Source organism: Schistocerca gregaria, chromosome X, assembly GCF_023897955.1.
Source record: "Schistocerca gregaria isolate iqSchGreg1 chromosome X, iqSchGreg1.2, whole genome shotgun sequence".
Lineage (NCBI taxonomy): Eukaryota > Metazoa > Arthropoda > Insecta > Orthoptera > Acrididae > Schistocerca > Schistocerca gregaria.
In genome coordinates, this window is record NC_064931.1 from 333,563,535 (window position 1) to 333,577,605 (window position 14,071).

General features: G+C 38.3%; 1 protein-coding gene across 3 annotated transcripts in view; it reads left to right on the plus strand.

Moving 5' to 3' along the window:
* LOC126299574 (importin-9) overlaps window positions 1-14,071 on the plus strand; it is a 121,012-nt gene that overhangs the window by 67,971 nt on the left and 38,970 nt on the right. For all 3 annotated transcript variants that reach the window (XM_049991584.1, XM_049991583.1, XM_049991582.1), the window contains exons 11-12: window positions 7,157-7,316; window positions 12,196-12,274. In XM_049991584.1, coding sequence (XP_049847541.1) covers window positions 7,157-7,316; window positions 12,196-12,274 — 239 coding nt within the window. The remainder of the gene's footprint in view (window positions 1-7,156; window positions 7,317-12,195; window positions 12,275-14,071) is intronic.

Consider the following 14,071-nt stretch of genomic DNA (forward strand, 5'->3'; position numbering starts at 1 on the left):
CTCTAAGAAAGTAGCAATGCCAGAAGACAGTACAGATTTGCACAATGACCTGTAAAGGATTGAGGATTGATGAATGGTGAAGGAACTGGCAGTTGAACCTCAACAAAAGTAAATTTAACATATTGCATATACATAGGAAAGCACATCCACTACTGTACAACTAAATTATTGATGGAAAATGGCTGGGAACAGTATCTACTGTAAAACAGCTAGGACTAACTATCTCTAGTGATCTTCTGTGGAATTACCACGTAAATTATGTAGTTGGAAAAGCAGATGCCAGACATCTATATTAAGAATCTTAAGAAAATGTAACTCATCCACAAAGGAAGTGTCTTGGTAAGACACTGGTTCAACCAGTTCTTGAGTACTGCTCATCAGTATGGAATCCTTACCAGGTACGACTGATAGAAGGGATAGAAAAGATCCAGTGAAAGAGTGGCAAGTTTCATCATGGGATCATTTAGTTGGCAGAAGTGCATTGATGTTCAACAAACTCTGACAGACAATACAAAAGAGACATTGTGCATCACAGTCTACTATTGAAATTTCAGGAGAACTTCCTGGCAAGAATCAGACGACGTATTACTTACTCCCTCGCGCATCTTGCTAAATGACAAGAACATTCAAGAAACATAGGCTTACTATCTTTATTCCGACGTGCCACTTTTGACCAGAACATGGTAGGTTAGTGGTATCAAAAGTACTCTCCGCCACATCCCCATTAGGTGGCTTGTGGAGCACGATGTGGATGTATTTCCAGTAAGGGAACTTGTCAAACCTAACTCGGTGACATAGTCCACAAGCCATTAATACCAAAAGGTTTTTCAGTATAGTAGGAAGTATAATTGACAAGATAATAGGACTTAAGTTAATTCTACAGATGGAGCAGTGCATATAAATAACCACCAAAGAATGTGTTGATGCAGTTGTATGTTCTAACGTGTTTCTAGCAATTTGTGTAATAAATTGCAATTTTTTTGTGCTTCATTGTTGTTTAACAGAATGCTGGTGATGAGTTACCGTTCATAATTTTGTAATTTTACACACTGAATAGGGCAACTGTGGCAAATTGTTTACCTTTGAACTATACCATTCAGATTACTTTCCTAAAGAAAGAATATTTGTCGATGAATTTAATTGGTTAAAAATTAACTTCAGTTGCCAAATTCTGCAAATAAATGTTACATATCATAGTGCCCGTACTCCAATCCACTATGGGTGCCAGTCTTGTAACTTCCATTCAGTTTGAAGTTACATCTTAGGTTGGTGAAATTGTACCTGTTTCCAAAGCTGTTCAGCATTCTAACATGAGCCCAAATAATGGATCTTGTAGTGAACTGTACATTCTACTGCTTCTGGAAGACTGATATTACCTATGTTGTGTATTAATGTACTTACCTTAGTTTGAAAGCAGGATGTCCTTGGCAGTGTCTGTTAGGTTTATTCCCTATTCTGTAGAAACTCTAGTCAGAGCCCATGTTGTCTGAACACTGAAATGGAAACACACTGGAATCGCTGCAGATAACAGTTCTATGCAGAATTCTGATATGCAGTCCTATTCTGATTACTGCATGTTGTGTTTGTTGTTACCTTCTGACAACCCCAAAATCAGTTGTTAAACTTGCTCTCCCTCAGAGGGCAGGTGCATTACACTGTCATAGTAAAAGTCCTCAGCATTTGAAAGAGGTGTAGAAGTGGAATGTAAATTAATTAATTTATGATGCTACCAGCTTGCTAAAAATATTGTTTGTAAATAAAGTTGCTTTAAATGTTCCTACACAACTGATGAGGCACAGTATCTAATAACCTCAAAAAGACGACTACAGTGCAAGAGATGCAGAATAACACATTCAGACACCACACAAAGTATGTATTTGCACGTGACAGCAAGAAAAAAATTCTAAAAATGTCGTGCTGAGCATGAAAAAATGTAAGTAGTGTGGTATTTCATTATTTAAATAATGAGACAGCTGCGGACTTTCAAAACCATAGATTGACATATGAAATTGGATCAAATGTTCCTACTTGCCAGACAGTTACCAGTTCCATTTACATCAGCCATTTTTATTAGATAATAAACCTTTAGTAAGTAATAAAAAAAGTCCCTGGCAAGTCTTTTGATGCCTGTTATGTACACATCATACGTAAAGTGCAAGGGGGTATCCTATATGTAACTTCTGCAGCTTAAAACATAATTTCCCACATTTTACATTTTCCTTCATCATACAGCATTTTCTTAAAGTCACTTGGAAAGTGTGATTTTACTGTACGTTTCCTCAATCGTCTTGCAATTTTGATCTTCTTATGACTTTAGTAGACGATAAATATCATCTGCAACCAATCTAAGACAGCTGCTCAGTGTCTCTCCTAAATTGTTCATATAGATATGGAACAACAGAGGGCCTAGAACACCACCTTGGGGAATACCAGACACCATTTCTGTTCTACTTGATGACTGTCCGTCAATTACTACGAACTGTGACACCTCTGAGAGGAAATGACAAATCCAGTCACATACTGAGATATTATTAGACACTGAAATGTCAAAGAAACTGGTATAGGCAAGAATATTCAAATACATAGTTATGTAAACAGGCAGAATACAGTGCTGTGGTCAGCAACACCTACATAAGACAAAAAGTGTCTGCTACAGTTGTTAGGTTTCTGCTGCTACAATTACAGGTTATCAAGATTTGAGTGAGTTTAAATGTTGTGGTGTAGTTAGCGCATGAGTGATGGGACACAGCATCTCCGAGGTAGCAGTGAAGTGGGAATTTACCCACACAAGAATTTCATGGCTTTCGGAGACGAAGGCCCACTCGTGTACCCTTGAGGACTGCACGACACAAAGCTTGACACCTCACCACGGCCTGTCAGCACTGACATTGAACTGTTGATGACTGGAAACATGTTACTTCAAGCTGGTAGATGCTCTGTAATGGTGTGGGGCATGTGCTGTTGGAGTGATATGGGATCCCCAATACATCTAGATCAGACTATGACAGGTGACATGTACATAAGCAACCTGTCTGACCACCTGCATCCATTTATGTCCATTGTGCATTTCAGTGGACTTGGGCAATTCCAGCAGGACAGACACCCCAAGCATCCTGAATTGCTTCAGAGTAACTCCAGGAACACTCTTCTGGCCACCAAACTCCCCAGACATGAACATTATTGAGCATATCTTGGATGCCTTGCAATGCACTCTTCAGAAAAGATCTCCATCCCATCATACTCTTACACATTTATTGACAGCCTTGCAGAATTCATGGTGTCAGTCCCCTCCAGCGCTACTTCAGCCATTAGTAGAGTTCGTGCCATGTCGTGTTGCAGCTCTTCTGTGCGCTCATGGTATTAGGCAGGTGTACCAGTTTCTTTGGCACTTCAGTTTATAAGCCCACGGTTTCAATACAAACAACTTGCGTGGTACAGTGTCTCCCTGGAAATCTAGAAAGATGGAATTAATTTGAAATCCCATGTCAGTAGCACCCAACATTTCACGTGACTAAAGAGCTAGTCGTTTAACAACAATGTTTATAAATCATTGTTGACTGTGTGTCAGTAGATGGCTGTCTTCCAGGTAATTTATCATGTTCGAACACAATATATGTTCCAAAATCCTGCTGCATATCGACATTAATTGTATGGGCCTGTAATGTAGTGGCTTATTCATACTGTCTGTCTTCAATATTGGTGTAATGTGTGCAACTTTGTCTTTGGGCACGGATCTTTTGTCTAGTGAGCAATTGTATATGATGAGTATGGAGCTATTGCATCAGTGTACACTGAAAGGAACCTAATTGGTATACAGTCTGGACTAGAAGACTTGCTTTCATTAAGTGATTAAAGTTGCTTCACTACTCAGAGGCTATCTGCTTCTAAGTTACTCATGTTGTCAGCTGTTCTTGGTTCTAATTCTAGAATATTTACTTTATCTTTTGTGGTGAAGGAATTTTGGGAAGCTGTGTTTAGTAACTGTGCTTTGGCAGCACTGTCATCGATAGTATTTCCATCGCTATTGTGTAGAGAAGGCATTGATTGGGTCTTGCCATTGTCATACTTTACATATGATAAGAATCTCCTTGTATTTTCTGCCAGGTTTCAAAAAGTTTCGTTTGGGAAGCTATTATAAGTATCTCACATTGATGTCCGTACTGAATTTAAAGCTTCTGTGAAAGAGCACCAGTTTTGGAGATTTTGCAGTAATTTAAATTTGACATGCTTTTTTCATTTCTGCTAGTGTTCGGACACATTTTGTGTGCAAAGGGGATCAGCTCCGTCATTTAATTGATTTGGTATAAATTTCTCAAATGCTGTCGATACTATTTCTTTGCATTCAAGCCACATGTGGTCTACACTTACATTGTTAATTTGGAACAAGTGGAGATTCTCTCAGGAAGGTGTCAAGCTGAATTTTTATCGGCTTTTTTTATTTTTATTTTTAAGGGTTTTGGGGGTACAATAGTCAATTTTGCTATGACAACACTGTGTTTACTAATCCCTGTTTGATGCTCGTTATTACCTCAGAATTATTTGTTTCTAAGAGGTCAAGTGTATTTTCACAACTGTTTACTATTCATGTGGGCTCATGAACTAAATGCTTGAAATAATTTCCAGAGACTGTGTAGAACAATTTTGGATGTTGTCTTGTGTGTACCTCCAGATTTAAACATGTATTTTCACCAATATATCAAGGGTAAATTGAAAGTCACCACTAATTATAGTTGTATGAGTTGGGTATGTGTTTGAAATTAAACTCTGGGTTTCATTGAACCTTTCACCAGTTGTATCATCTTGATTTGGGAGCTCGGCAGGAGGATCCAATTATTATTTTATTCTGTTTGCCAAGAATGATCTCAGCCCATACTAACTCGCAGGAACTATCTACTTCAATTTTGTTAAAAGATAAACTTCTTCTAATATCAACAAACATACTACAACCAACTGTGTTTAGTGTATCCTTCCTGAACACAGTTTGATTCTTTGCAAAAATTTTGGCTGAAGTTATCTCCGGCTTTAGCGAGCCTTCAGTACCTATAGCGATTTGAGAATCGGTGCTTTCTATTAGTATTTGAAACTCTGGTACTTTATCAACATAGCGACAACAGTTTACAACTGTTACACCGATGGCTCCTGGATCTACGTTCTTCCTGTGTTCGACCTGTATCCTTTAAGACTGAAGACCTTTTTGTGTTTTCCGAGACACTCTAACCTAGCATGTGGCTTAGCATAGAGTTTCAGAAAATGCTGAGGAAGCAAAGGTTCTTGTACAATTGATTCACAAAAGAACATGCAAATGAAGACAGGCAAAGGTTGGAGAGATTTGTGCATCTATGAAAAGATCTATGTGCAAAGCATACAACTACCACCACAGTCATACCGTAGTAAAAAATTGGGCCAAGAACCTGAGAAAATTCTGGTCTTCTGTAAAATTGCTAAGTGGGTCTAAGGCTTCCATCCAGTCACTCGTTGAAAAGTCTGGTGTGGCATTTGAAAATAGCAAAATGAAAGCCAAAGTTCTAAATTCTGTATTATAAAATTGGTCACGCAGGAGAACTGTACAAACATATTGCCGTTTGACCATTGCACAATCCCAGATGTACAGTATAACAAGAAGCATATCTGACAGAGAAACTATTGAAGGAGTTAAAAATGGAAGTCTCCAGGTCTGGATGGAATCTCATTTCAGTTTTACGAAGAGTGCCCCACAGCATTGGCCCCTTACTTAGCTTGCATTTATTGTGAACATCTCACCCAGTGCAAAGTCCCAAGTGACTGAAATACAGGCTCAATGCCTCCTTTATATTGTTGTTGTTGTTGTTGTTGTTGTCTTCAGTCCTGAAACTGGTTTGATGCAGCTCTCCAATCTACTCTATCCTGTGAAAGCTTCTTCATCTCCTTTATATAAGAAGGGTAAAAGAACGAATCTGCAAAAGTTGACAAATATTCTTAACATCTGTCGCCTGCAGAATTCTAGAGCATATTCAGTGTTTGAATATAATAAATTTCCTAGAGACCGAAAATTGTACATCCAAGAATTGGCATGGTTTTAGAAAGCATTGCTCATGTGAAACCCAGCTTGCCCTTATCTCAAAAGATCCACTGTGAACCATGGATGAAGAGCAGCAGGCAGATTCCATACTCCTAGATTTCTGAAAAGTGTTTGACACGGTATCCCACTGCAGACTGTTAATGAAAGTACAAGCATACGGAATAGGTTCCTAGATATGTGAGTGGCTAGAAGATTTCTTAGGTAATAGAACCCAGTGCATTCACCTTAGCAGTGAGTGGTGGTGGTGGTGGTGGTGGTGGTGGGTACCCCAGGGAAGTGGGCTAGGATCACTGTTGTTCTCCATTTACAAAAATGCTCTGCTGTAGAGGAAGATTGTGGTGCTAAGTGACTGCAGGGGGATACAAGACGACTTACATAAAATTTCTATGTAGTGTGATAAATGGCAGCTAGCTCTAAATGTAAAAAAAAATATAAGTTAATGTGAATTAGTAGGAAAAACAAACGCATAATATTCAGATGTCATTTTAATATCTGGGTGTAAGGTTGCAAAGTGATACAAAATGGAGAGAGCGTGTGAGGCTTGTGGTAGGGAGGTCGAATGGCCAACTTCAGTTTATTATAAGAATTTTACGAAAATTTGATTCATCTGTGAAAGTGACCACATTTTAGAATGATTCTGCAACCTGTTAAAGTGCTGCTAGTGTGTTTGGGATCTGTACCAGGTCAGATTAAAGGAAGACATTGAAGCAGTTCAGAGGTGGGCTGCCAGATTTGTTGCTGGTAGGTTCAAACAACATGCAGGTGTTACTTTGATGCTGCAGGAACTCAAATAAGAAGGTGATGGATGTTCTTTTCAAGTAACAAGAATTGAGAATTTAGAGAACTGGCATTTGAAGCTGGTTGCAGAACAATCCTCCTGTTGCCAACATACATTTTGCATAAGGGGCAAATGAAAGATGATCACTTGCTATATTAACTATTGGTAAATTGGACATGCCTATTGTTTTGGTAACTGTATTTATGGCCTGAATTTGGACTTCTAATATTGTGCAGTTATTGTGTATTAATTTAGGCATATGTCATTAAGTATTTTAAAATAAAAACTCAGTTGATTACTACTTTAATTTTTCATTTCAGGGCAGTATATGGGTTCTGCACACATCTGAAGAATTCTCAGAATATTAATTGTCTTAAAGCAGTCTTGCCTGCAGTTATGGATGGGCTTTTGGTAATGGTGAACCAGTATACAACTGAATTCCTGTGTTTGGTACTGGAAACCATTTCAACAGTTCTCTCAGTAAGTTAATGGGAATATTATTCCAAAACTGTTTCAAAAACCACCTTTACTTTCAAATTACCAAATATTCGTAAATATCAAAAGTAACACTTCCTATTGCGTGTTTTAAAAATTGTTAATGAATAGGGAAACACTGTTTATATATTTGTCTCTCATTGCTATTTTGATAGGGGCTGTGTGAAAATAGTCTCTCTTCATATAAACAGTAGCCATAGATTTTTAGTCCAGTAATGGGGTACTTCTTGCTTGCAAAAATCAGGTAGTTGATTTTTTTATCCTGTGCATGCAGTTGAGAGTATTCAGAATGCAAGTTTTCAACCTCCAAAACCCTCAGAATAACTTTTTGTTGATAAATAAAGAAAAATTCATCCTACTGAAAATTTTGCTATTACCAAAATGAGTCATAAATTTTGCATCAAATGACCTCCTGAAATGTCAGAATTGGTGCAACCATTTGGTGACAATCAGTTGTCAAATTTCATTCATTTTTACCATCTTCATTAATAAGTCTTTTCAAATAAAACAAAAAGGCTAGTCCAAATGAAGAATAAGAGGTTATCAAAGTTGTAGAGCACAAAATTTCATGTTACAAAAGCATCCGTTTTTCCAGTTTCAGGCACTATTAGGTGCTCATACACTTGAAAGCTAAAGTAATTCCATTTTGTTGGTTGGTCATTTTTTTATAAGTTATTCAGTGAAATAAAATTTCCAGTGGGAAGATGACTCTTTAATGACCACATTTGTATTTTCTATTGTATCTTTCTAATTTTCTTCATTATGTGTATTTTAATCCAGTAATTGGTAAGAGTGGGTTGCTAAAATAAAAATGACTTACATAGTAAGGGCTAATATGTATTTACGTATGAATAATATGAAAATCTATACAAATGAACAAATAAAATGGCATGCTAATATAAAAACACAATTTAAATATTGGAGATTTAAATTTTATCAAATTTAAATTCCATTGAAGTTGTTTGGGACACTGGCAGACCCCAGACCAACTTTACACCTTCAGGATCCACTGTGGTACCTTCGCCAATTTCCTCATCCTCGAACACATCTTCAATCTCTTCCTCATCCTGTTTGAGCTGAATTTCTAGGACATTCTTGCAAGATAACCCACAACAGTGTCTGCAAATCAAGGAGCAGTTCAGTCCAGATTTGTGACATCCACATACTGCTGTTCATCCTGTTTTGCATGCACCGGAAACCATCTTGAGTAGTGTGCGTGGTACCACATCCTTTGTCATCGTCATGGGAAACAACCATAAGTGTCTCTTTCAGCCTTACTGGCATGGATTCCTTTTCTTTCCCGACCAAGATTGCACTTCATGGTAGGCTCGCAATGATGCCACCTTGCTGCGTCTGATGTTGGTGGTTAGCCTTTCAGGTTTGAAAGATTTGTAGACTTTAAAAAAAGGTCATACCTGAGGTCATCCAAAGTTGCGCAGTTCAAATTCCCCAGTACCAGCATCAGCTCCTGCCTGTACTTTTATGTCTTGAGACACTAAGGGTTTAACAAATTCAACAGCTTGCACTTTGAGGTGTGGCGGCTGCTCTGTAAGATTTAGTAATTTCCCTGTTTCTTGGCCAAAAAGAGTATGTGATATCACATACTGTGCAGGCATGGTCAAAAACGGCAAATGTGGGATTGAAATTGGAAGAACTACTAGAGTATCACTCTCCTGCTGATTTCACTCTTCCTTCTTTGTGGAAGTATGTTGTAGTTGTTCCCTTGACGTGTAAAGAGAACAAGCACATAAATTCTCTCACTCAGGATTGTCACATTGTCAGACTCATAAACTTGGGAAATGCTAATATGCACAGTGAATTTATCCACATCTTCTGCATGTAGTGTTTTGGAATACCTCCATCCTCAAATTTCAGCTTGAGCATGAGCCTCAAGTGTTTTTGTTGCTCTCGGTTGAGAAACTTCTCCTGTGCAACTGCAGCATTTGTACCTTCATCAAAAATGGTACCGATGAAGAACCTGGTGGCTTTAAACGATGAGATCTTTCAGAAGACTTTGTTGCCCTTTGTGTGGGCTTTACTTGGGTGTTATAAAATGCTGTACTATACCTAAAGGTATCACTGTGCTATGGCTGTAAATCTTAAAGTTCCAATAGATTACATAGTTGTCTTGTCATCATTCATTAGTTAAGTCCTCATGTGTATCAGTGTGGTGCAGTGCCTCAGCAGTGAAGTACCAGGTGACAAAGTTAAATCCTCTGTGGTTTGGACCCTGTTGGATGCAAGATTTTCTGCAACTTTATGTGCATTGTTCGCAATTAAACAAAACCATGTGAAAAAAAAATTGGGTGGGTATGCTGCAAGCTTGTGTAATAATGCTCTTATGGTCTCTCATGTCAAGGGACTGGAGGCAGATACACACAGATAGCTGCTGAATTACATTTGTACTGTACATTCTTCTGCAACTCTGTTTCATATTCATTGTGGTGTTGAACAGAACAACTGGATCCTCAAACCAAGCTTTTATTACCTCAAGTTACTGCAAATCTGAATAAATGTGATAAGGAAGTCATTCATAGAAACACCCCACCCCCACCCCACATTTCTCCCACTCTTTTATCCTTGAAATTGACTGTTTTGCCATCAGTGCTTGCATGAGAAACTGGCTTAACATATTATGTGAAGTCCAGTGTTAAAAAATGCTTCAGTCTTAACATAAGGAGTGTCAAGTGAAACATAATGAGGCTTACTGTATTGGAATGCTTTCAGACTTGTTTGGCTAAATTTCTTAGTAGTTCAAATGTAAATGGCTCACAGACTTTAGTGTCTGGAGGTACTGAAAGGCAACAAGCCAAACATCAGTTAAGTTGCTGCAAAAACTAAGTCAAATACCCAACTATCTTTGGGTGCTTGGGAGGCTACCTAGGAGTTTCTTGGTGCTGTATGTATAAATTTTTTTCTCCCATAACATAGTTTGTGTGCTGCTAGACTGCTTTTAAAATATTTTAAGTTTGTCCTCAACAAAGATTGTTTCTCATGATCTCTTGTTGGAATGGCAGTCTCTAGATTTATTTATTAGATAAACAGTGTCATGTACATTGAAGAGGAGTGAAACATATGTTCACTAGACAAATTATTAGTCACTTCAGTGAAAGATTACATTGGTTGCTTTGGAGCCCTGTATGTGATATAAAACTTTTATCAGTGCTGCCATGTGACTGTGCACTGCTTCTGCAAGTAATGTCTGTGAAATATGTGTGGTGCCAATTGACTGTATGGAATCAGCACAAAAAGAGGTGGAGTCTCGTACTATTAGTGTGGTGTATCCTGAGGGTGACCAGTTTATTGCGTATGCTGATAAGACGTGTTGGAAGTTAGATGCAGTATATGGTTTAGTGAAAATAGCACCATTATGAAGACAGTGTATAGATGATATGCAATTTGCAAGAAATGCAGATTAGTGACATGTAAACAAGATTACATGTATTATTAGTACATACTGGCATTATACAGCCCTTTTGTATGGCCATTTAATAAGTACATAATTACAGTTAGAATACAGTCTGAACCTCGTGTATCATTGGCAAACCTTTCTTGATAACCTATTGTTTTGTCATTTTGAAAGATGTTTAGGTCATAGTCATCACAAGACCATGACATTTGATGTCAGCGTAAGAGAATGCAACCTATAAAGCACATGACACTTTAAAGAGTGATGATATGCTGTTGTACTGTCTGCCCCAAAAATTTTCTGCAGTAGGCTGCCTTCATGATCTAAGGGTTAGCAATACTGGCTACTAACAATGGGGTCCTGGGGGTGTCATCTTTTCTGTGGTGGAAAAGTCTGGATTTGGGTTTATCAGCTTTGTAAGGCCAAATGGAAAAACTGCTTCATAAAATCAGTAGGGAATTTGACATATAAGTGGCCATCATATGCTTTTACTGACATCAAATTCATGCCTCTAGCTATAATAAGCATTTTGACATAGGTAGTAGTGTTCCTTTGGAAACAAATTACCATCTTTCTGAAATTTGAACTACCCTGATCGAAGAGTGTGTGGTGCTGTGTAGGTGAATGCTATTCCCCAGCTGTTACCCTTAATTGCACTGCACAAATGGCTGGGAAGATAGGGTAGGAAGTTACTGTCACATGTCCCAACCCAACATGTCTTCAAGATGATTTCTCCAGAAACCAATAGAATAAAACTTCAAACTCATGTAGAAGTTACATGAAATTGTTTCTCACATATGAAAAACTTTTGGTCAAATAACAAGACATTCCCTTCTTGCAGCACTATATAGGTCCACAAGTTACACTTTTTGTGCTAAATACAGTTTCATTTCTCTGTTAATTGATGACCTAGTGGACATTGGGGTAATTGTCGTAACACCTAGAGGTTTGTTATGGGAAGATAGTCACACATTGTGTTATTTACTGTTCTGTTGGGTTTCAGTGAAATATCAGATGACAGAGAATGAAACTAATTGCCCATTTAGTCACAACAGCTCTTCTTCCTTGTATTTGAATGATTACACCAAGCCATTGACAATTATCCAGTGATAGCTAGCTCCTTTCTGCAAGTCAGTGCACCAGTGTACCAGTGTACATGGTATCATAGTGTTGTCTGTGGGTGTCCCCCCCCCCCCCCCCCCCCCCATCATAGAAGAAATAAGATTTTTATTAAAAGGCATACATTTTTGTTCATGTTGCTGTTTACTTTGTGGAATTTCATCCATATTGTCTTGAGGTATAATATACTATTTTAATGAATAGTTACATTAGAGTAGCCAAATGCTACAAGTTACTCTAATCTGCTGTTTGAAATTTAAGGACTCAGTTATCCATAGATATCTACATATTAGGTGTAGGTAGAGAATATTAACTTATTCAGTTCTAATTTTGCAGATTGATCCAGTGTTTACTGTGTCATGTTGTGGAAAAATTATTTCACTGGCTATAGCAGTTTTCCTGAAATACAATTCAGGTGAGTACAGTAGTTCAATGTATATTATGTACTGTATTTAAAATAATCATGTAGTCATGCCTGAGATAATATTTACATGTGAACTGAGTCATTAAAAAAAACTGTTAAAAATGGTATGAAGTTGTTTAACATATTCAATATGCACACTAACAAAAATTATTGTGGTGAAGTTTTTCCTTTGGTGTGTGTGTGTGTGTGTGTGTGTGTGTGTGTGTGTGTGTGTGTGTGTGTGTGTGTGTGTGTGTGTGTAAGGGGGGGGGGGGGGGGAGAGACCATGTGTGATATATATGTAAAAGGGAAGCATTGTGTGTAAAACTCTCCATCTTCCTGACTGGTTTACTTAGTTTTTACATGATAGTCTTAGAAACATTCAGATATACATTTAGGTTACATATATTTTAATGTATGTGCTGTATAAATATGTATTTACTGTATAGAGAGAGAATCACATCAGCAAACATATCGAAGTTCTCGACTGGTTTACGTCGGAATTTTACGCGATACTCTATTAAACATTAGGCTGGACACAGGTGATACTAAGGTTTTGTTTGCAACAGCAACATACAAGGCTGTAGGGCAGGGGACGGAGGGGGGGGGGGGGGGAGAATTGGAATGGATGGAAGAGATGGAGAGGGAGGAGGAGATCATAAAAAAGAAGGGGAAGAAGGCGAAGCTCAGAGTGGCGGAGGAGGAGATAAGGACTTATATCCAATTCCCAGGCATATTAGCAATTGTGAAGCATTGCTGGGTTCGCTATTACACGTATATTGAGAACAAGCGGTCCTATCACACTTCCCTGGACACTTCTAACGATAACCTTGTATCCAATGAACACTTCCTGTGAGAACAACGTAATGGGTTTTACCATGTGAGAAGTCTTCAGGCCATTCACATATCAGGGAACCTAATCCGTGTCCTCTGCTCTTAGAGGCTTCCATGGGGCACTGTGTCAAATGCTTTCAGGAAATCAAGGGCTATGAAATCTGCCTGTTGTCCTTCATCTGTTGTTCACAGGATATTGTGTGAGAAAAGGGTAACCTGAGTTTCACACAAGCAATGCATTCTAAATCTGTGCTGATTTGCAGACAGCTCTTCTGTTTCAAGAAAACTTACTTTATTTGAAATTGAAATATGTTAAAGAATTCTGTAGCATACCCATTTTAAGGATGTGTGTGTCTAATGTTGTGGGTCCATTCCTTTGCCCTTCTTGTACAAGAGTGTTACTTGCACTGTGTTTACTTGAGATCTAAATAAGTGGCCCATGTCATAGAGTACACTCTCTAAAACTGAATTGAATTGCAGTTCCATCACATCCGGGTGGCATTTTTCTCAACTTTCAGTTGCTTCTCAACGCCAGGTATGCTTATCCTCTGCCCTCCATATGCGAGTGTCTGTGATAGTCAAACAATGGTATGTCGTCATGATTTTCCTCTCGGATTGATTTTTAAACATGAACTTCAAAACTTCATCTTTCATTTTCCTCTATTGCCATACTAGACCAGTTGATGAGTGACTGGTTAGGAGCCTTTGATCCACTTCGATTCTATGTAGGACAAGAATTTCCCTAGCAAGATTCTTCGCTCAGGGGTGACAGTAAAAGTTGTTGTTTGGGGCATGGGACTTTTTAGAAACAATCGACTTTCTGTTAACTTTTGCCCATCATCAGTTTTTGCAGTCTTTATTGAACCATGAGTGCAGGCTTTCTGCTTCCTCAGCATTTTCCAGATGATCTTCTTAAACCAGGGTGGGCCTGTTTCCTCCTTAACCTACTTACTTGGCACATACTTCTCTAGAGCA